General features: G+C 42.3%; 1 protein-coding gene across 1 annotated transcript; it reads right to left on the bottom strand.

Annotated features, from left to right (window-relative positions):
- Window positions 1–6,006: 6,006 nt before the first annotated feature.
- Window positions 6,007–26,101, bottom strand: LOC138981174 (neuropeptide Y receptor type 2-like). Its single transcript, XM_070354007.1, has 4 exons — window positions 25,883–26,101; window positions 24,815–25,171; window positions 18,269–18,544; window positions 6,007–7,320 (listed from the first exon to the last, which is right to left on the bottom strand). The coding sequence occupies exons 1-4, from the start codon at window positions 26,099–26,101 to the stop codon at window positions 6,916–6,918; spliced, it is 1,257 nt and encodes a 418-aa protein (XP_070210108.1). The 3' UTR covers window positions 6,007–6,915.
- Window positions 26,102–27,683: the final 1,582 nt, after the last annotated feature.

The following is a 27,683-nucleotide window of genomic DNA, read 5'->3' as shown; positions in this document are numbered from 1 at the left end:
GCTAGATGTACAAATCCCTAAAGATGAGAGGCAGACGTAAGGATTTCCACGCCTTTTATGAAGCTAACGTTTGTTCATTCAGAGAGAGTGCTTGGGTATACAACTGGGTAAAAGGTAGGGGGTGGTGTGTTGGGTGGTGTGTTTATGTGTGTGCTGGGTGGGGTGGATGGCGGTGTGATGGTGATGGAGTGTGTGTGTGTGTGTGTGAGTGTGTGTGTGTGTGTGTGTGTGTGTGACTGACTGTGTATGTGTGCGCGCGCGCGTCACATGTGTGTGTGTGTGTGGGATAGTGTGTGTGAGTGTGTGTGTGTGGGTTAGTGTGTGTGTGTGTGTGTGTGTGTGTGTGTACCCATGTTTCCACAGGTTTGGTTGCCTAAATCACCATAAGGCAACCATCCACACGTGGATGGCAACCTAAACTCTGGATGGCAACCTAATTGTGTGGATGGTCGCTTCATTTAACACCGTTAGATTGACTTTTTTGACGGAAAGAATGTCATAACAATGTTCAAAATGACATTCTTTCCGTCCTCTATAGGCGACGAAATAGGTCAAATTTTGTGCATTTTCTAGTGCAAAATTCTTCGATGCCGGAGCGAGTACTGCACCCAGTGCTGTTGTAGTGCAAGTGCACTAGAAAGGCACTACACCCAGTGCCGCCTCTTAGGTAACCATCCACACTTTAGGTATGTGTGTGTGTGTGTGTACCTCTCTGTCTCTGTCTGTCTCTCTGTTTTTCTGTATCTCTATCTTTTTCTATCACTCTCTTTCTCTCTCCCTCACTGCGAACGCCAAAAAAGCACCGACAGACAGACAGACAGACAGACAGACACACACACACACACACACACACACACACACACACACACACACACACTCCCACACACAGATATACAAACACACACACACACACACACACGCACACACACACACACACACACACACACACACACACACACGCGCCATAATACCCACCCTAGAACGCGTAAGACATCAATGCCATCCCTACCACCACAACAACATTAAACTAACGCAATAAGGCGAGTATTGACTCAAATCTGGGCACTTTTCATCCGCTGTGATTAAATCCGTTGATTCTACAAGGGGAAGAACGGGCACATTCTTGTCACTCCCATTCATCCACCTAATGCTTCCCCCGGGCCTTCCAAATTCCATTCCTCCCCCCTCCTCCTCCTCCGCCTATCTTTTCTTTGCTTCCACCTCCTACTCTCCCTTACTGAAGCGTTTGAATGGCGTGGGCGAAGAACGAGGACTGTCTCTGACAAGTAACGCAGAGACTATGAGTTCAGATTACGTTTTATTGCGCCATTATTCTCTACCCAGAATACCGTATATGCGTGATACGCCGTAGACCTAAATCAGTTTACACCAGTGCCGATGACATCCGAGCATTATACTTACTATCATTGTCATTTTAATCGGCGATGTGGTCAACATTCTCATCATCTTTGCGCGCGGGCGCACGCAACCATGTACGCAACCACTGACACGCACAAATACACACAGAATGACATACACACACTCAGCACACACACATGCACACACACGATCACACATATACACGCGCACGCACGCACGCACACACGCACTCACGCACATACACACACAGTCACACACACACAGAGACAACACACAACACAACACAACACTGACCACACACACACACACACACACACACACACACACACACACACACACACACACACACACACACACACACACACACACACACACACACACACACACACACACACACACACACACACACACACACACGCCAATCGGATGAAACAGATAATTTCTGTTGATGAATTTTATTCAGCAGGGTCAATGTGAATCTGCTCTTCGCAACGGCAACAGCAACATCCACTCCACACAACACTATGCTTTTCACAAGATCGGGTTAAGTACAGGACGCGCCACTTTTTGACAACACTAAGCAGTTAAAGAGAAGCGGGGAAATGTAAGACACATTACAGGCAAAAAATACACAAGTTCCGAATTTTCAAAAATGTACTGATAGGAGGAGGTTGATGTGCTGACGATTAAATAATAATAATAATGATAATAATAATACGAGAATTTATAACGCGCACATATCTCACCACATATCTAATCAGCGTAGCAAACTTTTTGTATCGAAATAGGTTTCGTGATACTTTTCAGTAAAAAATGCTTTAAGTAAAAAAGTGTGTGAGCTTGGATGACATTTTCTCAAAAGTTGAAAAACTATGTAAAATGCAAAGTGAAGACCCCTTGGGAAATACAAACCCGAAACAAAGTGCTATTAACACGAACACAAGTGAAATAAAAATTATGCAGATGGAAAGGAATGTTGTTTTTTGACAGTATCGAACAATTCAGCGAATTGTTTGAAAGCAACATCACACATTTTAATGAATTGTTTCCACCAACATCGCAAATTTGTTTTAATTCCCTGGTGGAAAAGCAAAAGTAAAGATACAAAATATGAACATTATCGTTATCATTTATATAATTATGTCTAAATCAATTCAAAATATTACAAACATTAAGCATATCCAAATAAACAGATTTCGCTCTTTGGTAATTGTTCCTTTGATTTTCGTCAATCGTTTCCTGTTTATATATGATCGCAAAGGCATATCAACGCATATCAACGTGAAGATTCACAGACAGAAAGTTGCAATCAATACAAAAGCTGTACTGAAAACGCATGCCACAATCCATTTAATGGTACTTCAAAACACAACAGATAAAGGGAGATACAATGAATACAATGCCATTTGAATAGGAAAAAAATGCTTTGTGAAAACCATGTTAATGATTCATTAATTGTATAAATCATACGTGTTTGATCCCCCCCTCCCCATTCCATCCTCCCACCCCATGTATGTTGTAATTGTCCAAGTGTGTTTTTCTGTTATATGATTCTGTCCTTTCGGTTAGGTGATGTCCTGTAATGTACAGCATATACATGTAAACAAAAAAAAAACTGCACAAAAAGAGAATAAAAAAAAAAAAATCATAAGTGTTTGTCTGTCTGTGGACTTCAAAGATCAGTGGGTCGATGTACTGTACATGTAACGTTTTGTTATGTCAATAATTAAACGTTCCAATATCCTACAATTCTTGTTTAAAACAAAAAGGTCTAACACAACCAGTAAGAGTGTTTATAGCTGTTCATGTTAAAGATATCAAATTTTCACTTAAACAAAAAGTCAGAAAAACACAAAAGAAACGAATCCGAAAATCCGAAAATCCGAATCACGCGAAAGACGTGTATCACAATGTCAAAATCCCCAAAAGACGCGTTTTTGTTTCAAGTTGTCGAATGTTACCTCATACATTCATCAGACCACTCATTATCTGTGCATATGACCACATTCACTGGCATATGCGCAACGCTAGTTTGTGTGTGTGTGTGTGTGTGTGTGTGTGTGTGTGTGTGTGTGTGTGTGTGTGTGTGTGTGTGTGTGTGTTTGTGTATGTGTTTGTGTTTGTGTGTGTGAGGGTATGTGTGTGTGTGTACGTATGTGTGTGTGCGAATGAGTGTGTTTGTGCGTGCGTGTGTGTGTGTGTGTGTGTGTGTGTAGGTGTGTGTGTGTGTGTGTATGTGTGTGTGTTTGTTGTTGGAGGGGGGAGCAGGGGGAGGGATTGGAATTCTTCTAGCCTTTTGTAGTAATATATTTTTGCAGAAGAGCCCCCCCCCCCCCCCCCCCCGTTACACAACCAAAAACCAGTGTCTTGTGCCAGCGGAGAGAACAGTTCGCAGGGAATTCCTTTCATGAGAAACGTCAGCCAAAGAAGGTTAAACAGTAACAATAGATGAGAACGCCTTCAGGAAATATTTTCTTTCGATCACTTTGTCTTTCTGACATGGCTCTTGGTACATGTTTTCACCCAGCCAGAAAGTATACTCATCAGTTAAAGGAAATATATTCTCTTTAAAACAGTACAACGCAGCAACTGGAAACAATTGTGGCTTCAATTCATGAAACATATGTTCATTGACCAGTTGTTTGAGAAGCCGTATCTGCCTTCATAGCCTGGAACTCCCGCGTACACTCGTGTTTTGTAGTCTTCCTTCTTCTGCGTTCATAGCCTGGAACTCCCGCGTACACTCGTGTTTTGTAGTCTTCCTTCTTCTGCGTTCATAGCCTGGAACTCCCGCGTACACTCGTGTTTTGTAGTCTTCCTTCTTTTGCGTTCATAGCCTGGAACTCCCGCGTACACTCGTGTTTTGCACGGGCGGGGTTTTGCGTGTATGGCCGTTTTTGTCTTCCGCCATTCTTATATTCCGTTCTTTTTCGATATTATTATTATTATTATTATTGTGATCATTTTTATGCGCCTAATCTAGATATAGCCCTAGGCGCTTACATATTAATTTCTGCCGTTTGAAATGGAATTTTTTTACAGACAGACAGACAAACAGACATTTTTTACACACAATATATAACGCATTCACATCGGCCAGTAAAGCTCAGTAGCCTATTGGGCGAGCATTCACCTTTCACGGCCTTTATTCCAAGTCAAACGGGTATTTGGTGGACATTTTTATCTATGCCTATACAATTTTGCCAGGAAAGACCCTTTTGTCAATCGTGGGATCTTTAACGTGCACACCCCAATGTAGTGTACACGAAGGGACCTCGGTTTTTCGTCTCATCCGAAAGACTAGCACTTGAACCCACCACCTAGGTTAGATATCTGAAGTCGTAGAAGTCTATAGTCACGTGCTTCCGCTATTCTGCCAGAAAGCCCTCTAAGGGTCTTCATACTTTTCTCGGCAATGGCCAAAGCTCCCCAATCCGTTTTTAAGCCCGAAAGCACCAAAGACAGAACCAGAGGGCAGCTGCAGTTGTTGCATGCCTTGGGTCAACCCTTACCCTCTTGGACAGGTAAATGAACAAAACTAAGGTCCCACAAACCCCCCAAAAAAGAGACTGCCAACGTTCCAAAGAACGTTAAGACAGAACCAAAGAACTTAAGGTCCCACGACTAAGCGCATAGGGCCTGCGACGCCATTCAGGAATTACCAGGGGGCAAATATTTTGTTCGGGCTGCTGTTCTGTCACAACAACTTCAAAAAGCGAGGGTGGTTTCTTATTCTCTTCTCAGAAGTTGCTTTGCAATTTGACAACCCTTATGACGATGTAGCGTTCAGTTAAAATGACTCCCTTGAGGAAGCAGCGCAAGCCGTGTTGCTGGCTGCATGTCGTCCTTCTGGTAGAAAAACTTAAAGAATTCATCACAGTATTTGTCATTTGTATCGAAACCGTCCTCGCCTCCATAAGCTCATTCTGCTGAATGTTCATTCTACTCGGAGCTAACCTTTATAGCCCTCCGCTCCCCCCCCCCCCCCTTTTATAACGGCAGGGATTTAATGGACCAGCAAATTAGATGGACCAGCAGCAAAAAAGATGGGTTTCAACAGCAAATTAGCTGCGATAAATATTTTTGGCAGCAAAAAAATACTTTGCAGTAAATTGGATATTTTAGCAGCAAAAAAGATGGTTAACCAGCAGATTTGCTGTTTGAACAGCTGAAATGATATTTAAACTGCAAATTAGATACTTTACCAGCAAGAAAATACAACTGACAGCAGAATTGATGGTCACAGCAGCAGAATAGATGATCACAGCAGCAGATTACATGAATTCAACAAACGTGACTACATATGAACTGTAATCAGAGTTGTATCTGGGTCTTATTCACCTGAGCTTTGTTCGCCTTCTAGCAATTGTGGGTTGACATGTACTTTATTACGGCACGCTTTATTACTGAGACTGAGTATTTTCATCTTCTAGATAACTTCTTGTGACTACATCTGAACTACTGTGGGGCATCTTTTTTACTGTTAAAGAAATCTGCTTGGCTGTTCAATTAATCTATTCTGCTGTTGAATTCATCCAATTTGCTGCTTCACATTCGCTGCTCACTCCTTCCTATTTGCTGCTGAAACCATCTATTTTGCTGGTAAAATTTTTTTATGCGTTTTATAACTTGTTTGGTCTTTTTGACGCCCAATAATTCATACGACGACGATGATAAACAGAAACAGGCTTAGTCCTTTTCTACTACTGTTCGGACACAATGTCTTTCAGACTTCATTGCAGTTTCTCCCTCTTCTATCAGCACCGGCCTTTACAATCCTTTTTAACTTGACGTTTGATCTTTTACAGTCCGTAACAATCAGAAAAAATAGTTCATATGACGCTTTTGATGAAAAGTTAAAGTCTTAGTTACTTGCTGCCACTGATCTGACCAATCCTGGACGAATCCACCAAAGCTTGTGCAGTTACTGTCATACAAGTTCTCACCTTCTGCGCTCACAGCTCACAAACACCGTTGATGAACAGGTACAGGCTTATATTGTCACTTGCAACTGCTGTTGTAACAAAGTCGTAAAGTAGCCACTTAACCCTTGAAGATCATGGTTCATACAACACCGTCATAGTCTTGTAACACTGATGTAACAGTCTCCCAAAAGCCACTTAGCCATGTAGTGATCATAGTTCATACAACACCGTTGACGAACCGGTAGAGTGAGTAACAGAGTCTCAGAGAATCCACGTAGCCACGTAAAGGGACCATGGTTCATACTACACCGTTGAGGACCAGGTACAGGCTTATAGTCTGTAACACTGCTGTAACAGTCTCCAAAAAGCAAATGAGCCGGTGGAGTGAGTAACATAGTCCCAGAGAATCCACGTAGCCACTTATAGGGACCATGGTTCATACTACACCGTTGAGGACCAGGTACAGGCTTATAGTCTGTAACACTGCTGTAACATTCTCCAAAAAGCAAATTAGCCGGTTGAGTGAGTAACATAGTCCCAGCGAAGCCACGTAGCCACTTATAGGGACCATGGTTCATACTACACCGTTGATGAACAGGTACAGGCTCAGTCACCTGCTGCCACTCTGCTGACTGGGAGTCTTGTTGAAGGTGTCGTACTTGCCCTCACGCTTCCCAGACCCGTCCTGATCACCTTTCAGGGAAGACGTCTCCGGGTTGGCGTCCCTCTTGAGGCACAGGATCTCAAGAAAAGCGTTGCGGAAGTTGGTGTTATACCAGCCGTACAGAATAGGGTTGACGGCCGACGAGCTCATGGCGATCAGCAGACATATGGCGTGGGCGAGATAGAACTGCTCCTCGCTGAACAGGCCAAATATGGAGTTGTCGTGGGTCCAGTCGGCAGTGATGTTGAGCAGGGTGAGGGGCAGCCAGGCGATGGAGAAGGAGATAGCGATGGAGGAAAGGAGGACCAGGTTCTTGCGGTGGCGCTTCATCTCTCGTTGGCTGCGTCGATACTGTAACATGCAAGATATTAAATAAAGTGTTTGAGAGGAGCAGGTTTTCGTCATGAATGAAACTGCTGTTCCCATAGCAACGTACGTAGATAAATGTCCATAGTAAAGTTCATATGTTCAAAGCAACGTTCATATGTTCAAAGCCAAGTAGATAATTATGTTCAAAGAAAAAGTTCATAATTATGTTCAAAGCAAAGTTTCAATGTTCAAAGCAAAGTCCATATGTTCAAAACAACGATCGTATGTTCAAACCAAAGTTCCAATATTCAAAGCAAAGTTCAAATGTTTAAAGCAAAGTTCATATGCTCAAAGCAAAGTTTATAAGTTCAAAACAAACTTCTGCGGGATCAAAGTATAACGGTGATCTTTCATTTCTCGCTGGCTGCACCTTCCCTGTTAGTGTTACGATTACAGAAAAGCTTTAAAAGAACAAAGGAAACAAAATCAGCTCTTCGAAGTAGAGTTCTAGCAGGGTCAGGTTCTTGCGAACAAGTTTCATTTCTTGTTTGCTGTGCTGTATCTGTAGCATATACAAGGTTCAAGAAGACACATGTTGTAGAAACACATTGGCAGAATCAGCTGTTGAAACTAAGGAAGAGGCACCTGCGCTGATATTTAATCTCTCACACTGGCTACGTCGTGTGTCAAATAACATAAGATTAAGAAAAGTGTTCAAGAGTAACAATCAGAAACTCGTACTCAAAGTTAATTTTCAGCAGGATAAGAATCTACGGTATTTTTTCATCTCCGTTCTGCGTCGTTTCCGCCACATACAAGAGTAACGACAAAGGCTGTTTCCTATGCATCCTCAACGTTCCTGAAAGGCGATACATTTACGGCTTGTGGGGCCGTGTCTGTAATTGGGGCAGGGATATAGCTCAGTTGGTAGCGCGCTGGATTTGTATTCAGTTGGCCGCTGTCAGCGTGAGTTCGATCCCAGGTTCGGCGGAAATTTATTTCAGAGTCAACTTTGTGTGCAGACTCTCTTCGGTGTCCGAACTCCCCCCCGTGTACACTACATTGGGTGTGCACGTTAAAGATCCCACGATTGACAAAAGGGTCTTTCCTGGCAAAATTGCTTTGGCACAGTTAATAATTGTCTACCTATACCCGTGTGACTTGGAATAATAGGCCGTGAAAGGTAAATATGCGCCGAAATGGCTGCAATTACTGGCCGTATAAAATTTCATCTCACACGGCATCACTGCTGAGCGCCTAGAACTGTACCCACGGAATATGCGCGATATAAGCCTCATTGATTGATTGATTGATTGGTTGTTTGGTTATTGTCCTTAACTCATTGTCTCCCAGGTACGGATATATCCGTACCCAATCATATGGCTCTATCTGACCTGGTACGGATATATCCGTATACACAGTTACTTCAGTCGCTTCCTGTTTCGTCGATCTAACGCCTGCATTCCAGCGTGTTGAAACACAGTTTCTACAACAGTTACTACAATTCTGAGTGACCTGCTGCAGCACAGCTGGTCTCGGCTAAAATAAACTTGGTGACTTGGTGAACATAGGTGGGGTAGAAAGTGTTCGTCCCTCAGGAAAATATCGAAATGTGAGGACATATCTGTGTTTGTGAGTGAGTTTATGTGTATGTGTGCGTGTGTGTGCGTGTGTGTGTGTGTGTGTGTGTGTGCGTGTGTGTGTGTGCGTGTGTGTGTGCGTGTGTGTATGTGTGTGTGTGTGTGCGTGCGTGTGTGTGTGTGCGCGCGAGTGAATAAGTGCGTGTGTGCATGCGTGCCTAAGCGTGCGTGCGTGTGTGTGTGTGTGTGTGTGTGTGTGTGTGTGTGTGTGTGTGTGTGTGTGTGTGTGTGTGTGTGTGTGTGTGTGTGTATGGCTGAGAAAAGAGAGAGACAGCCAGCCAAACAGAGACAGAGAGCACAAAAGAACGAACGCGCGCGATAGATAATACAATATATATATATATATATATACAAATAACGTAATATCCATCATGATCAAAACTGGTTTCTGTTCTGTTTTCTTTATCTTTTGACAGATGTTTGGTATAAAATATCGGAAACAATTTCACCCCTGTTCCCGTTGGATAGGTATCTTACTGCGACGTTTCATATTTTGAATACTGCGGCTTAATTGAAACAACAACAACAACAACAACAACAACAACAACAACAACAACAACAACAACAACAATAACCCTTGCACGTTCTTTTTAAGTGCATTGTGTACAGCGGGTTACCATGTGATACTGGAGTAGAAATGTGCAATGGAAGGGAAAAAGGAATGAACACCCCCGCCCCACCTTACACATACAAAACATAACGTAAGAAAGAAAGAGAGACTTAAAGAAGAAAGACAAAGAAATGAATGAAAGAAAGAAAGAAAGAAAGAAACAAGTCGCGTAAGGCGAAATTACATTTAGTCAAGCTGTGGAACTCACAGAATTAGGAAACTGAACGCACTGCATTTTTTCACAATGACCGTAGTCCGCCGCTTGTGCATAACGGAGTGAAACTGACGAGCCTGTTCAGCGCTGTGCTGCATAAGTAGAGGTTACATGCCGAGTCTCAGTGATTATCAAAAATAATGGTCGAAGTTCGCGGATCATGAAAAATGCGAGCTTTAGCGAGCTTTTTCATGACCGCGAACTGAGACCATTATTTTTGATAATCACTGAGACGAGGTGTGTAACCTCTTTATTCCTCCTTTCTTCAGTTATTCAAAGAAAAGAGGAGGGTTTTTTTGCGAAAGTTTGATCGAATCCTATTCTCTCAACCAGTCAACCTGCGCAGGCGATCGATTAATGCGCGGTTGTATAGTTCCGTGCAAATCATTCCATTCTGTTAACACTTCTTGTCAGTTTTCCTATTTTGGACTAAAATCAAGTACACAGATATGCTGTTATTCTGCTGTGGCGGCAAAGGCAGATATTGTGTGTTCTGTATATGTTTTGGTATCGGCTTAGGATAATGTTCTTTCGTCAAATGGGACTAGCAGACGAACTTTTGCACCCGTGTTCCAACGTTAAAAACTGTATGAAGTTCAGTTTTCTGGGGAAAATAGTGTATGAAACCGCTTTATGATGTTTAAATTGATGAGATGTGTGCATTTGGTTGCGTGTGATCTGTTTATTAAATGAAATATTGTTGAAAACTGACCGTCGGATTGCAGTCTGTTGTCGAAGAAACTGAGTGAAAAGAAGGGGAACTACTCTTGTCGCTAGACAAAGTATGAGTTACTTGCCTTGCGGGAAATTGCTTGTGATGAACGTTTGAGCACAGCAAATCTAGATTCAGAAAACAACCGAACTCATGGATTTTATATGAAGATTCATGTGTTCAGGCCTGTAGTTGTTAATTTAAATGCGGTATGTTTGTATTGTTTGCTCCAGAGATGTATACTTCGTACGTTAGAGCGTTCGGAACTTTTCAGTCGCAAAAAGTAGTACCGAAACGGAACAACTTCTCAACCCATTGCACTATCGAGGATTCAGGCTGTTGCTGGGTCGTTATTTGTTTGGTTGCTGGGTCATTATCGAAAAATAACTACCCCTACAAGTTTACAGAGGTAAAGAAGCAGAGGGGGGAATAACACGCTTTTCTGTACCTCTCTTCGTTTGAACTTTCTGAGCATGTTTTTAATCCAAACATATCATATCTATATGTTTTTGGAATCAGGAACCGCCAAGGAATAAGATGAAATTGTTTTTAAATCGATTTCGGAAATTTAATTTTGATCATAATTTTTATATTTTTAATTTTCAGAGCTTGTTTTTAATCCAAATATTACAAATTTATATGTTTTTGGAATCAGGAAATGATGTAGAATAAGGTGAACGTAAATTTGGATCGTTTTATAAAAAAAAATTATTAGAATTTTCAGATTTATAATGACCAAAGTCATTAATTAATTTTTAAGCCACCAAGCTGAAATGTAATACCGAAGTCCGGCCTTCGTCGAAGATTACTTTACAAAAAATTCAATCAATTTGATTGAAAAATGAGGGTGTGACAGTGCCGCCTCAACTTTTACAAAAAGCTGGATATGACGTCATCAAAAGTATTTATCGAAAAAAAGAAAACAAATGTCCGGGGATATCATTCCCAGGAACTCTCATGTCAAATTTCATAAAGATCGGTCCAGTAGTTTGGTCTGAATCGCTCTACACACACACACGCACAGACACACACACACACACACACAACACACACACACACACGCACAGACACACACACACAGACACACATACACCACGACCCTCGTCTCGATTCCCCCTCTATGTTAAAACATTTAGTCAAAACTTGACTAAATGTAAAAAGAAAAGACAGACATAAAGACACGCAAAAGAAAAAAAGAACGAAAGACAGACAGAAAGAAACAAAGAAAGAGAGAGAGAAAAAAAAGGTTACTAAAAAAGAAAGAAAGAAAGAAAGCAAGAAAGAAAGACAGAAAGAAACAAGTCGCGTAAGGCGAAAATACAATATTTAGTCAAGTAGCTGTCGAACTCACAGAATGAAACTGAACGCAATGCCATTTTTCAGCAAGACCGTATACTCGTAGCATCGTCAGTCCATGCACCGCTCATGGCAAAGGCAGTGAAATTGACAAGAAGAGCGGGGTAGTAGTTGCGCTAAGAAGGATAGCACGCTTTTCTGTACCTCTCTTCGTTTTAACTTTCTGAGCGTGTTTTTAATCCAAACATATCATATCTATATGTTTTTGGAATCAGGAACCGACAAGGAATAAGGTGAAAGTGTTTTTAAATTGATTTGGACAATTTAATTTTGATAATAATTTTTATATATTTAATTTTCAGAGCTTGTTTTTAATCCGAATATAACATATTTATATGTTTTTGGAATCAGCAAATGATGGAGAATAAGATAAACGTAAATTTGGATCGTTTTATAAATTTGTATTTTTTTTTACAATTTTCCGATTTTTAATGACCAAAGTCATTAATTAATTTTTAAGCCACCAAGCTGAAATGCAATACCGAAGTCCGGGCTTTGTCGAAGATTACTTGACCAAAATTTCAACCAATTTGGTTGAAAAATGAGGGCGTGACAGTGCCGCCTCAACTTTCACGAAAAGCCGGATATGACGTCATCAAAGACATTTATCAAAAAAATGAAAAAAACGTTCGGGGATTTCATACCCAGGAACTTTCATGTCAAATTTCATAAAGATCGGTCCAGTAGTTTAGTCTGAATCGCTCTACACACACACACACACACACACACACACACAGACACACAGACACACACACACACGCACATACACCACGACCCTCGTTTCGATTCCCCCTCGATGTTAAAATATTTAGTCAAAACTTGACTAAATATAAAAAGAAAGAGAGAGATAAAGACCAGCAAAAGAAAGAAAAAATGAAAGACAAATAAAGAAAGAAAGAAAGAAAGAAAGAAAGAAAGACAGAAAGACAGACAGAAAGACAGACAGAAAGAAAGAGAGAGGGAGAGAGAAAAGAAGGTTACTAAAAAGAAGAATAACAATTAAACAATCAAGGATATCATATAACAAGTCGCGTAAGGCGAAAATACAATATTTAGTCAAGTAGCTGTCGAACTCACAGAATGAAACTGAACGCAGCAAGACCGTATACTCGTAGCATCGTCACTCCACCGCCCGTGGCAAAGGCAGTGCCCGTGGAATTGACAAGAAGAGCGGGGTATTCGTTGCGCTAAGAAGGATAGCACGCTTTTCTGTACCTCTCTTCGTTTTAACTTTCTGAGCGTGTTTTTAATCCAAACATATCATATCTATATATTTTTGGAATCAGGAACCGACAAGGAATACGATGAAAGTGTTTTTAAATTGATTTCGAAAAAAAAAATTTGATAATAATTTTTATATATTTAATTTTCAGAGCTTGTTTTTAATCCAAATATAACATATTGATATGTTTTTGGAATCAGCAAATGATGGAGAATAAGATAAACGTAAATTTGGATCGTTTTATAAATTTTTAATTTTTTTTACAATTTTCAGATTTTTAATGACCAAAGTCATTAATTAATTTTTAAGCCACCAAGCTGAAATGCAATACCGAACCCCGGGCTTCGTCGAAGAGTACTTGACCAAAATTTCAACCAATTTGGTTGAAAAATGAGGGCGTGACAGTGCCGCCTCAACTTTCACGAAAAGCCGGATATGACGTCATCAAAGACATTTATCAAAAAAATGAAAAAAACGTTCGGGGATTTCATACCCAGGAACTCTCATGTCAAATTTCATAAAGATCGGTCCAGTAGTTTAGTCTGAATCGCTCTACACACACACACACACAGACACACACACAGACACACACACGCACACACGCACATACACCACGACCCTCGTTTCGATTCCCCCTCGATGTTAAAATATTTAGTCAAAACTTGACTAAATATAAAAAGGAAACAAGACAAGTTTGCTCTACAGGGTGCCCTCTTTATGGGCATCAGTAACCACAAAAATAGATTCTTCCAACGGTTTCTGTCACCTTGATGATCTTTATTCCCTACTGTGTCTCGCCCGTTCATCTCGAGTGTCAATCTCATCGACGCGATATTCCTTTGTTCTCGTATCTTTGGAGGGAAACCTTTTCCCTCCCGAGGTCATAAACATCAACTATTAAGGCATCGTGTGACGGCCTTTTGCAGCAAACCCATCACGGCCACCCGATAAAGTCTCTGAGATTACCGGATGCACTCCAGCAGGATTCCACCCACAGACCTATAATCTTGCTGCGTCTTGAACTTTTGATCATGAAAATGATATCAGAATAATGTCTGGTCCGCGGCGGCTACATCCGGTGTCACAGCTTAGCTCTAGGGCTTGGCAGGGTTACGAGTCTTCGCGGTCAGGATGTAGGTCTGTAAGTCTTCCAGTGTTACAAGTCTGTGGGTGACCTAGGTAGATTTGCACGAGAAGTGCCCAACAGAGTTGGTACCAGGCGCTGGGTCACATTTCCTGATGTGAAATAGGGATTTGTTTGAGATTTCAACAAGACCGAACTATAGTGCATGGGTTTCGCTCAGTTGGGCATGCACCTGCTTGAGCGGCTTTTTAAGTTTGCTCTTGTGTGAACTTCATCAATATACCTGGTTATTTTGCAAATGAGGACAATTAAGACTATTGCAGAATTTCCCTTCCGGGGAACTGACCTTTTACACCCAGTCCTAATCTTGCTGAGCCTTTGACCTTTCGATAATAACAATGATATCAGAATCATGTCTGGGTGTCACGGGCGGCATCCGATGGCACTGCTGCTGCTCGGTGTAGCTCTGCGGCTTTCCTGGGATACAAGCCTTAACTTTTGTACCCAAGACACCAAGTGCAGTTGTGTGGCTTTTCACGGTAAAAAGCCTTTGTACCTATAGACACCAAATGTAGCTGTGTGGCTTTTCACGGTAAAAAGCCTTTGTACCCATAGACACCAAATGTAGCTGTGTGGCTTTTCACGGTAAAAAGCCTTTGTACCCATAGACACCAAATGTAGCTGTGTGGCTTTTCACGGTAAAAAGCCTTTGTACCCATAGACACCAAATGTAGATCTGTGGCGTTTAACGGTTACGAGCATTCGTACCCAAGATATCAAATGTAGCTTTATGGCTTTTCGTGGTTACGAGCCTTCATACCCAAAGCAAGAAATGTAGCTCTTCTGTTTTACACGGTTACAAGCCCTACATTTCATGTGCCCACGTCCAAATTCCTCCAAACAATACACCTTTATACTGTCTTTAATTTTCAGATGCGTAAAACATGAAAAAGACATTGTGCAACGCTTTCTCCAACGAGGTTCTTGCCCACACGAAGATTTAAAAAGTAATCGAAGTGGACCATTAAGAAACAGACGGGCAAAGAAACTAAGCAAGCCCACAAGGAGATTTAAAACAAAAGAAACATCAGCACAGGCGAATAAGCTGATGTGTGGGAAAAGCACCAACAGATACTCTGCAACACTATCACCAACAGATACTCTGCAACACTATCACCGCTCCCATGGGGTCGCCTTCACGCGGCGGGAGTGTTTCCACAGAGCTACCCCACCCCTTTACTTCTCTTCTTTTGTCTTATTTCTGCCTTACCAGTCCTTTCACCTATATTTCCTTCCAAGAAAACTCTCCCTACTATTCCCTGCAGTTTTCCAATTCTTTTCTTGTTGTCTTATTTCTACCTGACTGGATCCATCACCTTTATTTCACTTACCAAAAGTCTTCTTTTCCACATCCTTATTTCTCTGCCCCCCGCATGTCGCAAGAGGCGACTAACGGATTCTGTTTCTCCTTTTGCCCTTGTTGAGTGGTTCTTGTGTAGAAAGTGGTCAATGTTTGTGAGGATTTTGGTCAGGCAGTGTGTGAGAGGTGTTTGGTCCTTTGTGCTGGAAACTTGCATTCTCCCGGTGGGGTCGTGTATTGTGCTGCGTTGCGGGCCCCTGGAGCAATTTTTTGATTGGTGCTTTTGTGAACAAGAAGCACTTAGCGGGTGGCTCTGTCCCATCTCCCCCCTTTCCCCTATCCCATCTCCCCCCCTTTCCCCTATCCCATCTCCCCCCTTTCCCTCGTCGCGATATAACCTTCGTGGTTGAAAACGACGTTAAACACCAAATAAAGAAATAAAGAAAGAAAGAACACTATCACCAACAGATACTCTGCAACACTATCACCAACAAAGTTTTTGCCCACACAAAGATTTACAAACAAAATCAGCACGGATGGTTAAGAAACAGCTGGTGAAAGAAACTAAGCCACAGACAAGCAAACCCAGAAGGTTTTAAACAAAAGGGCATGCCAGTCGTTGTCTAGCTGCCAACACTAATGGACCACTGGGCCAAGCCGACGCAAATCAGATTGAGTTTCTGGGCTGGTGGACGATTTTCAGAGGACACTGGGGATACACCTGTTCCCCCTAGAGAAGTCGATCTCGCAGTAATGGAGTCTGGTTGCCATAGACTCGCGAAAAGCACTTGCTGTAACCTTTGAAAAGACAAGGACAATACCGACGTGGAAAGGTATGGTTTTTGGTAAGTGTTTTTTTACATTTAGTCAGGTTTTGACTAAATGTTTTAACATAGAGGGGGAATCGAGACGAGGGTCGTGGTGTATGTGTGTGTGTGTGTGTGTGTGTGTGTGTGTGTGTGTGTGTGTGTGTGTGTGTGTGTGTGTGTGTGTGTGTGTCTGTGCGTGTGTGTGTGTGTGTAGAGCGATTCAGACCAAACTACTGAACCGATCTTTATGAAATTTGACATGAGAGTTCCTGGGAATGATATCCCCGGACATTTTTTTTCTTTTTTTCGATAAATACTTTTGATGACGTCATATCCGGCTTTTTGTAAAAGTTGAGGCGGCACTGTCACACCCTCATTTTTCAATCAAATTGATTGAAATATTTGTAATGCAATCTTCGACAAAGACCGGACTTCGGTATTGAATTTCAGCTTGGTGGCTTAAAAATTAATTAATGACTTTGGTCATTAAAAATCTGAACATTGTAATAATTGTTTTTATATAAAACGATCCACATTTACGTTCATCTTATTCTTCATCATTTCATGATTCCAACAACATATAAATATGTTATTTTTGGATTAAAAACAAGCTCTGAAAATTAAAAATATAAAAATTATTATCAACATTAAATTTCCGAAATCGATTTAAAAACAATTTGTTTCATCTTATTCCTTGTCGGTTCCTGATTCCAAAAACATATAGATATGATTTGTTTGGATTAAAAACACGCTCAGAAAGTTAAAACGAAGAGAGGTACAGAAAAGCGTGCTATGCAGCACAGCGAAACCACTACCGCGCTGAACAGGCTCGTCAGTTTCACTCCGTTATGCACAAGCGGCGGACTACGGTCATTGTGAAAAAATGCAGTGCGTTCAGTTTCATTCTGTGAGTTCCACAGCTTGACTAAATGTAGTAATTTCGCCTTACGCGACTTGTTTTTATCTCCGGTGGAGGTCTTTTCTTTTTACATAAGTCAGGTGTGTGTGTGTGTGTGTGTGTGTGCAGAGCGATTCTGAGAAAACATGGACTAACATGAAACTTTACATGAGAGTTCCTGCAAGTGATTTCCCTAGATTTTGTTTTCTCCATTTTTTTCCCTCATAAATCTCCCTGATAACGTCATATCCGGCTTTTTGTGAAAGTTCAGGTGGCACTGTCACACCCTCATTTTTTTATCAAATTTTTTGGTCAAGCAATCTTCGACGAAGCCCGGAGTGCGGGATTGCATTTTAGCTTGGAAGCTCAACATTTGATTTAAGACTTTGGTAATAAAAAACTGAACATTCTTATTAAAAGTATAGTTTTAGTAATCGATCCAAAAATGGCTCCATCTTATTCTCAATCATTTCCTGATTCCAAAGACATGTAGACATGTTATGTTTAGATCAAAATAAAAAGATGAGAAAGTTATACAGAATAAAGAAAAACGCGTTTTATTGTAAAGTGCAAGCGCTACTGCGCTATTCTAGCTTGTCACTTCAAGCAATCAGCAGGCCGGTACACTTTTCACGTGAATGTGTCAGCGCTTTCTCGGTCGCGGGGTATCGGCAAAACTATTGTCTTGTTGAACAAATGCAGTGCGTTCAGTTTCATAATGTGAGTTCGACAGATTGTAATAGGTCGGACAAGTATTTTATGGTTGTTTTGATGATTTATGCGTGAAGGAAGATTTCTTTAAAACGGAACGTACCAAATAGTGTTTAAGCAACACGATCACGCGTATACTCGACCTTAACAGTTTTGTTGGGTGATTAAAAAAATATAACTTATAAATGACCCTCACAATGCTTGTTTCAACGAGGAGGAAGATGTCCTTAAGGGCAAAGCTCCACAGAGTGTTAAGCAACACGCACGCGCACATTTGGCATTGACCCTTAACACGATTCAGCCCACAATAAAAGATCAACAACAACAAAAGAAGATAAAAAGCACATGCAACCGAGAAAGGAGGTTTTTCTCACCTGAGACTCGGACGTGGGACTGTCGTGAATGCGCCTGCGCAGAAAGCTGCAGATGCGCGCGTGGAGACATGAAATGACGGCTGTCGGCGTGAGGTACTGGACGAGGGTGACGAAGATAGAATAGATCTCGCGGAAACGATCGTGGGGAAACACTTCGATGCAGGTATGGAAGACCTGTTTGCCCAGCACACTTTCCGAGCTCAGCTCGTGGAAGATGAAAAGCGGGGCCGCCAGACCAATGGAGACAAGCCAGATGACCACGATGCTTATTATCACCTGTGCGGGAGAGAAATAAATAAAAGAAATAAAAATAAAAAAAAAATCGGTTACGGTGGCAGTGTTCGCGTTGAGGCTGTGTTTTGCTTGGGTAAAACGTTCTTACTTCACAACTTTGTATTAAGGTGTTGGTCCCAGGGGGCTAAAAAAAAACCACACAGCAACATGTGTATACTATTAAACACGCATGCATCATTGGGTTATGAAAAGTAGAAACTTATCTCAGATCCAAGAACAATAGGCTTTTCAAGACAATGAATGGACTGATGAGTGAGAAACGGACGCACAGAGAAACAAATCGGACGGAGGAGAGATACACTGAGCCCAAAAAGTTAAGGATATTTTTTCAGTGGTATAGCCCAGATGTTAAACAGCAGTTTTTGGGTAAGAAATATACGTGTATTTGAAGATCAGTCTTTCTTCTGCTCAAAAATGTGTTTCTGGAATCTAAGCAATATTTGGGTATGACGTCAGAGGTTCGTGACCACACCTACCCTCAAAAAAAGCGTTTTTTGACGGCATGATTCACTTTTAACCGTCAAAACGGTAACTTAAACTGAATGATATTTTACATTTTTTACACCAAAAAGTTTATTTGGTGTCCTACCTAACAAGTCATACACATTTCGTTCAAATCCGCCGCGCAGTCAGGCTGATCCAGCGTGTAAAGAAGAGCGACCACAATCCTGAAAAACGGCAAAAAATCGAAGGTTTTTATGGTGTTTTTGCTGGGTAGACGCAGTTGATATGCAATCAATTTAAAACTACAAATAGCAGCCTCTCCAAATTTCACAGAACGATGACAAAGACCCTCGTCAGTATATGTTCCAGTACTTATAGCAAACAGAACCCAAGAATGGACGTTGTAACGGTTTTCCGTTAAAAATTTGGAAACGTTTGTAACGTCTAAGAAACAAATGTAACGTGCACGCAACTGCTTTGTATGCTTTGCAAAGAATGGTGCCATTACATGTGTGCCAAGTTTCAAAAACATTCTTTCACGGGCTCAAAAGGTATGATCGTTTGAAAAGAGGTGAAAAATACTGCCCCCGGTGTCTTTCGCGCAATTTTTTTTTAGGACTTTTTCTATAATTTTGATTCTCGTTCTCCGATAGGATGCGTATAGCCTTTCACGGATGATGCGAATCACTTGCTCGGTAGAAGTTGCAGAAAAGAACTTTTCGCGTGTTTTGAACACAGCTGTGCTGTATAAGAAAGAAATAAAGAATACAAAGAATCAAATAACAGAAGAATGCAGACATGACGTCATATAATTCCAAAAATATGACGTCAGATAGAGGCAACACTGGGTTTTTCTCATCGTCGTCTTGATAGCGGCGAGACACAATCTGGCATTTGCTGTGACGAATCAGACAGTTTGAATGCTACGAAATGGAGCTGTGGAGATGGACATCGCCAGGTTTTTAAGAGTCTGTAAGAGCATTGTCTCGATAGTGGAAAGTGTGTGTCCTGATCACTCAGCCACCTTGATATGAGTTTTTCAGACGTCATCGTCTAAAAATAGGACAGCAGAGCGGAGTGAGATTTTACTTTTCATTTCTTCAAAGTCATGAGGCTATATCTTTTGAGCCCATGAAAGAATGTTTCTGAAACTTGGCACACATGTAATGGCACCATTCTTTGCAAAGTACACAGAATTGCGTGCATGTCACATTTGTTTCTAGGACGTTATGAACGTTTGCAAATTTTTAACGGAAAACCGTTACAACGTCCATTCTCGGGTTCTGTTTGCTCCAAGTACTAGCGCGAATCCAGATGAGGGTCCTTGTCATCGTTCTGTGTAATTTGGAGAGGCTGCTATTTGTAGTTTTATATTTATTGCATATCAACTGCAGCTACCCAGCAAAAGCACCACAAAAACCCTGGATTTGTTGCTGTTTTTCAGGATAGTGGTCGCTTTCCTTTACACGCTAGATTAGCCTGACTGCGCGACGGATTTGAACGAACTTTGTATGACTTGTTAGGTAAGACACCAAATAAACATTTTGGTGTAAAAAATGCAAAATATCGTTCAGTTTAAGTCGCCGTTTTGACTGTTGATGGTGAATCATGCCGTCAAAAAACGCCATTTTTGAGAGTAGGCATGGTCACGAACATGTCACGTCATGCCCAAATATTGCTCAGATTCCTGAAAGGCATTTTTGAGCAGAAGAAAGACAGATCTTAAAATACACGTTAATTTCTGACCCAAAAACTGCTGTTTAACATCTGGGGCATACCACTGAAAAAATATCCTTAACTTTTTGGGCTCAGTGTAGATAAATAGATGATTGTGTGTAATAGTGTTGATAGATAAATAGATGATTGTGTGTAATAGTGTTGATAGATAAATAGATGATTGTGTGTGTGTAATAGTGTTGATAGATAAATAGATGATTGTGTGTAATAGTGTTGATAGATAAATAGATGATTGTGTGTAATAGTGTTGATAGATAAATAGATGATTGTGTGTAATAGTGTTGATAGATAAATAGATGATTGTGTGTAATAGTGTTGATAGATAAATAGATGATTGTGTGTAATAGTGTTGATAGATAAATAGATGATTGTGTGTAATAGTGTTGATAGATAAATAGATGATTGTGTGTAATAGTGTTGATAGATAAATAGATGATTGTGTGTAATAGTGTTGATAGATAAATAGATGATTGTGTGTAATAATGTTGATAGATAAATAGATGATTGTGTGTAATAGTGTTGATAGATAAATAGATGATTGTGTGTAATAGTGTTGATAGATAAATAGATGATTGTGTGTGTGTAATAGTGTTGATAGATAAATAGATGATTGTGTGTGTGTGTAATAGTGTTGATAGATAAATAGATGATTGTGTGTAATAGTGTTGATAGATAAATAGATGATTGTGTGTAATAGTGTTGATAGATAAATAGATGATTGTGTGTAATAGTGTTGATAGATAAATAGATGATTGTGTGTAATAGTGTTGATAGATAAATAGATGATTGTGTGTGTGTAATAGTGTTGATAGATAAATAGATGATTGTGTGTGTGTAATAGTGTTGATAGATAAATAGATGATTGTGTGTGTGTAATAGTGTTGATAGATAAATAGATGATTGTGTGTGTGTAATAGTGTTGATAGATAAATAGATGATTGTGTGTGTGTAATAGTGTTGATAGATAAATAGATGATTGTGTGTAATAGTGTTGATAGATAAATAGATGATTGTGTGTAATAGTGTTGATAGATAAATAGATGATTGTGTGTAATAGTGTTGATAGATAAATAGATGATTGTGTGTGTGTAATAGTGTTGATAGATAAATAGATGATTGTGTGTAATAGTGTTGATAGATAAATAGATGATTGTGTGTAATAGTGTTGATAGATAAATAGATGATTGTGTGTGTGTAATAGTGTTGATAGATAAATAGATGATTGTGTGTAATAGTGTTGATAGATAAATAGATGATTGTGTGTGTGTAATAGTGTTGATAGATAAATAGATGATTGTGTGTGTGTGTAATAGTGTTTATGACTACCAGGAATGACCGTTGGAAAATCTGCTTTGAAAATGCACGCACTGAGCGTGGACGTCACAACAATTTAACAAATCAAAACAAATGATTAACTTATTAAACTGAACAGATAGATGCATTAGCATGGTGGGCCTCATAACAATTCAACAAAATATAACACATCGATGAATAAAAGGAATAAAGAAATATGCGAAGTTATTAACATTTAAGGCTGTGACAGGTATGCGAGGTCAGCCCAAAGAAAAACAAACAAACAAACAAACAAACAAACAAACACCCTCATATATCCACGAAACTAAAACGACCAATGCATCAGCTATACAGGTAGTTAACTGAACTCCACAGGCCTTGACAGGCACACGAAGATCCTCACAACATCAAAAAGCGAACACACAAACAAAACCATATAAATCATTCAAAACTTAACAAAAATCAAATTAATCAACAGGGGTAGCGCTTACTCTGAATGCGTTGCGTGGGTTGACGTAAAATAGACCTATTATTTTTGCGCAGCGAGATGACTAAATAGCACACAACACCAAAACTATTTTCGATGCTTTTTTTGCAATGAGCACCAACCCAACCCCCCTCCACCCCCACCTACCCTCAACAACAGCCACAGCATACCTTGACCAATGCCTGATGGCCGTGCACACAACACCCCGAAATGCGATATTTTCGAAAAAATGTTGCAATGAGCGCACCCCTCTCCTCCCTTCTCCACCTCCACCTACCCCCACCGACAACCACAGCATACCTTGACCAATCTGTGATGGCCGTGCTCACAACCCCCCAAAATGCGATATTTTTGAAAAATGTTGCAATGAGCGCACCCCCACCCCCCTCCCTATGCGCACCCTTCTCCACCTCCACCTACCCCCACCGACAACCACAGCATACCTTGACCAATCTGTGATGGCCGTGCTCACAACCCCCCAAAATGCGATATTTTTGAAAAATGTTGCAATGAGCGCACCCCCACCCCCCCCCCCCCTCCCTACGCGCACCCTTCTCCAGCTCCACCTACCCCCACCGACCACCACAGCATACCTTGACCAATCTGTGATGGCCGTGCTCACAACCCCCCAAAATGCGATATTTTTGAAAAATGTTGCAATGAGCGCACCCCCACCCCCCCCCCCCCTCCCTACGCGCACCCTTCTCCACCTCCACCTACCCCCACCGACAACCACAGCATACCTTGACCAATCTGTGATGGCCGTGCTCACAACCCCCCAAAATGCGATATTTTTGAAAAATGTTGCAATGAGCGCACCCCCACCCCCCCTCCCTATGCGCACCCTTCTCCAGCTCCACCTACCCCCACCGACAACTACAGCATACCTTGACCAATCTGTGATGGCCGTGCTCACAACCCCCCCAAAATGCGATATTTTTGAACAATGTTGCAATGAGCGCACCCCCACCCCCCCCCCCCCTCCCTACGCGCACCCTTCTCCAGCTCCACCTACCCCCACCGACAACCACAGCATACCTTGACCAATCTGTGATGGCCGTGCTCACAACCCCCCAAAATGCGATATTTTTGAAAAATGTTGCAATGAGCGCACCCCCACCCCCCCCCCCTCCCTACGCGCACCCTTCTCCAGCTCCACCTACCCCCACCGACAACTACAGCATACCTTGACCAATCTGTGATGGCCGTGCTCACAACCCCCCCAAAATGCGATATTTTTGAACAATGTTGCAATGAGCGCACCCCCACCCCCCCCCCTCCCTACGCGCACCCTTCTCCAGCTCCACCTACCCCCACCGACAACCACAGCATACCTTGACCAATCTGTGATGGCCGTGCTCACAACCCCCCCAAAATGCGATATTTTTGAAAAATGTTGCAATGAGCGCACCCCCACCCCCCCCCCCCCCCTCCCTACGCGCACCCTTCTCCAGCTCCACCTACCCCCACCGACAACCACAGCATACCTTGACCAATCTGTGATGGCCGTGCTCACAACCCCCCAAAATGCGATATTTTTGAACAATGTTGCAATGAGCGCACCCCCCCCCCTCCCTACGCGCACCCTTCTCCACCTCCACCTACCCCCACCGACAACCACAGCATACCTTGACCAATCTGTGATGGCCGTGCTCACAACCCCCCAAAATGCGATATTTTTGAACAATGTTGCAATGAGCGCACCCCCACCCCCCCCCCCCCTCCCTACGCGCACCCTTCTCCAGCTCCACCTACCCCCACCGACAACCACAGCATACCTTGACCAATCTGTGATGGCCGTGCTCACAACCCCCCAAAATGCGATATTTTTGAACAATGTTGCAATGAGCGCACCCCCACCCCCCACCCCCCCTCCCTACGCGCACCCTTCTCCAGCTCCACCTACCCCCACCGACAACCACAGCAAACCTTGACCAATCTGTGATGGCCGTGCAAACAACACCCCGAAATGCGATATTTTCAGAAAATGCCGCTATGAACGCATGCTGCACCAACCCAACCCCCCACCACCCCCACCTATCCCCAACAACAACCACAGTTTACCCTGACCGGCGCGTAGTGTCAGTGCGCGCAACAACCCAACCCCCCTCCACCCCCACCTACCCCCAACAACACAACCCAAGAATGCAATTTTTCGAGAGAAAAAAAGTTGCAATGAGCGCACCCTTCCCCAACACCCCCCTCCAGCCCCGCTCCACCCCACCTACCCCCCAAAAACAACAACAACAACAACAACAACAACAAAATCACAGTATACATCCTACCTTGACCGGCGCGTGATAGCCGTGGTGGCGACTGTGCTGGTTGGATGCGTGCACGATGGAGCGGTAGCGGTCAGTGGCGATAGCGATAATGGTGAAGGTGGACACGAAGACGTCGACCGTGGCCAGCGCGGGGACGATCCGACACATGGCGTCCCCCAGCATCCACCGCTTGACCGTGTACTTGACCAGCGAGAAGGGCATGCACACGCTGGACATGAGGATGTCGCAGACGGACAGGTTGAGGATGTAGAAGTTGCGCGACGTCTGGAGGTCCTTGCGGCGTAGCATGACCACGACCACCAGGATGTTGCCCACCAGACCCAGCGCGATCACCACGCAGTAGGAGATCACCAGGGCCACCACCTGAACAATAAGATAAGATAAGATGAGATGAGATGAGATAAGATAAGATAAGATGAGATGAGATGAGATGAGGTGAGGTGAGGTGAGGTGAGGTGAGGTGAGGAGAGGCGAGGTGAGGTGAGGTGAGGTGAGGTGAGGTGAGGTGAGGTGAGGTGAGGTGAGATGATGTGAGGTGAGGTGAGGTGAGGAGAGGCGAGGTGAGGTGAGGTGAGGCGAGGTGAGGTGAGGTGAGGTGAGGTGAGGTGAGATGATGTGAGGTGAGGTGAGGTGAGGAGAGGCGAGGTGAGGTGAGGTGAGGTGAGATGATGTGAGGTGAGGTGAGGTGAGGTGAGGAGAGGCGAGGTGAGGTTAGGTGAGGTGAGATGAGGTGATGTAAGGTGAGGTAAGGTGAGGTGAGGAGAGGTGAGGTGAGGTAAGAAAAGAGAAGAGAAGAGGAGAGGAGAGGAGTGGAGAAGAGATGAGATAAGATGAGATGAAATGTGTTCAGATCAGATCAAATCAATCAAATCAGATTAGATCATATCTGATCAAATCAGATTTGATTAGATTAGATCTATCTGGAAAGCATATAAATTAACTCCAAACAAAAAGAGTTAAGGACCGGTTAAGAAATAAAAATACCCTTGATTTATTCCAATTTGTTTTAAGGAGTGTATACATTTACTTGACCGGTTCTTAATTATTCTGTAAGAGTGCATTTTTTACACTCACTGTGGAGGTGGGAAACCAGTGCGTCTGGTTTTGATATTCTTCCGCGATTCGGGCCAGGAGCAACCGAGACTCATCGGAGCTCAGGTTGAATGCTGCGCCTTCCCATCCGCCGCCTTCTGACGTCATATTCGCCACGTTCGTGTTGTCGTCATCATAAGACAGTTGCCCAGATGTCAGGGCTCTGAAGATGGACGTGAAGCTGTCGTTGGTGTTGTTCATGATGGAACTGTTGATGCTGAGTGTTGTTCAGTCTGAAAAAACCAGAAGGGAAATAGTTGCAAATAGATAGAATGGTAAAACGGTAAACGTGACCCAAATTAACTCTCTCTCTCTCTCTCTCTCTCTCTCTCTCTCTCTCTCTCTCTCTCTCTCTCTCTCTCTCTCTCTCTCTCTCTCTCTCTCTCTCTCTCTCTCTCTCTCTCTCTATCTATCTCAGACATACGCTATGTAGTTGTCTTCCTTGAGCATGAGCATACGGAGTAAAATAAATTTCAAAGTCAAATGATCACGCTTGGACACAATTTTGCATCAAGTAGCCTAGCCTAACTACCACGGTTCTCTCCGTTTGCAAAGTTTGGTAGCCTACCTTGCAACAGCTTCCCAGATTTTGGGAAACTGTTCTCGGATTTTTCCTACAGAGAAGTGTTTTGTGGATTCTCCGTCACAAGGCCAGAACACAATCTGGGTTAGACACTGTTTGCATTGTCGCATATGTTTTCCCGACAAACTGCGATTGCAGCTTTCCTGTCCACGTACGCTCGCGTCGAGTGATTCCACACGCGACAAGCTACGTATATCGAATCAATTATTTTGTGCCTCGCCCTGACCGTGTTGTTTGTGTTGAAGAAAGGAGGACACACAAATGTAATAAAGGGTTATACTTGCGTCTCGATTACCTGATGAGATGAATCAGTTTTCGAAGTATCACGAAAGACTAGTAATAGGATTCGCAATTGTCTCATCAGACCTTATTCCGCATCGTGTGAACGCTAATCATTGAGCTTGATTGATGCTGGTGTGTGTGTGTGTGTGTGTGTGTGTGTGTGTGTGTGTGTGTGTGTTGTGTGTGTATGTGTTGTGTGTGTGTGTTGTGTGTGTTGTGTGTGTGTGTGTGTGTGTGTGTGTGTGTCCATATACGTATGTGTGTGTGTGTGGTGTGTGTGTGTGTGTGTGTGTGTGTGTGTGTGTGTGTGTGTGTGTGTGTGTGTGCGCGCGTGCATGTGAACGACTTGTCACACAGTTCGACATCTCAGAACCGAAATTAAAAAGCATGCATGAAACTAGCTATGAAATGCAACACGTCTTTGGCACACAAAAAAACACACACGTAGGAATGGCAAGATGTACTTTTTCAGTCAGTATTTTTGAGAAAGTACTTTGGAAACTGTGAAATGAACAATGCTTTGAGACTTAGCTGAACGATGATCCTATTTGTTGACTTTCCGTTGTCCGTTGTCCAACTGCTCAATTATCTAGATAACGTACACAGATAAACACTGTCTTGGCCTTGTACAAACCGTGACCAGTGGCCCTTAAATTTCAAAACATGTTCTGGTAAATTCTAGTTCCTTCAAACTCGCAGCTTATTGGCCACATTGCAAAATAATGACAGAAAGAAAGTAGGCGACAAACAAACAAAGGGAGACAGAAATACGAGAGAAAAAACGGACTGGATTTCATAAAACTGGACCGAACTGAACTGAACTAAAAGAAATTAAGCAAATAATCGAAAGTGTGCACACATTATCCTCCACAAAAAGGGGACATTCAATTTCACGTGCGCTCTTGCATTTCAGAACCG

This window comes from Littorina saxatilis, linkage group LG12 (genome assembly GCF_037325665.1).
Source record: "Littorina saxatilis isolate snail1 linkage group LG12, US_GU_Lsax_2.0, whole genome shotgun sequence".
Classification (NCBI taxonomy): domain Eukaryota; kingdom Metazoa; phylum Mollusca; class Gastropoda; order Littorinimorpha; family Littorinidae; genus Littorina; species Littorina saxatilis.
This window is presented reverse-complemented; position numbering and strand designations above follow the sequence as displayed.

What these genes read in the sequence shown, in the direction of transcription:
- LOC138981174 (XM_070354007.1), bottom strand. Translation starts at nt 26,101, where the DNA reads ATGAACAACACCAACGACAGCTTCACGTCCATCTTCAGAGCCCTGACA. An exon ending in ACTGGTTTCCCACCTCCACA is followed by an intron (nt 25,172 to 25,882) that starts GTGAGTGTAAAA and finishes CTTATTGTTCAG; the next exon opens with GTGGTGGCCCTGGTGATCTC. An exon ending in GTCCCACGTCCGAGTCTCAG is followed by an intron (nt 7,321 to 18,268) that starts GTGAGAAAAACC and finishes TGCATGTTACAG; the next exon opens with TATCGACGCAGCCAACGAGA.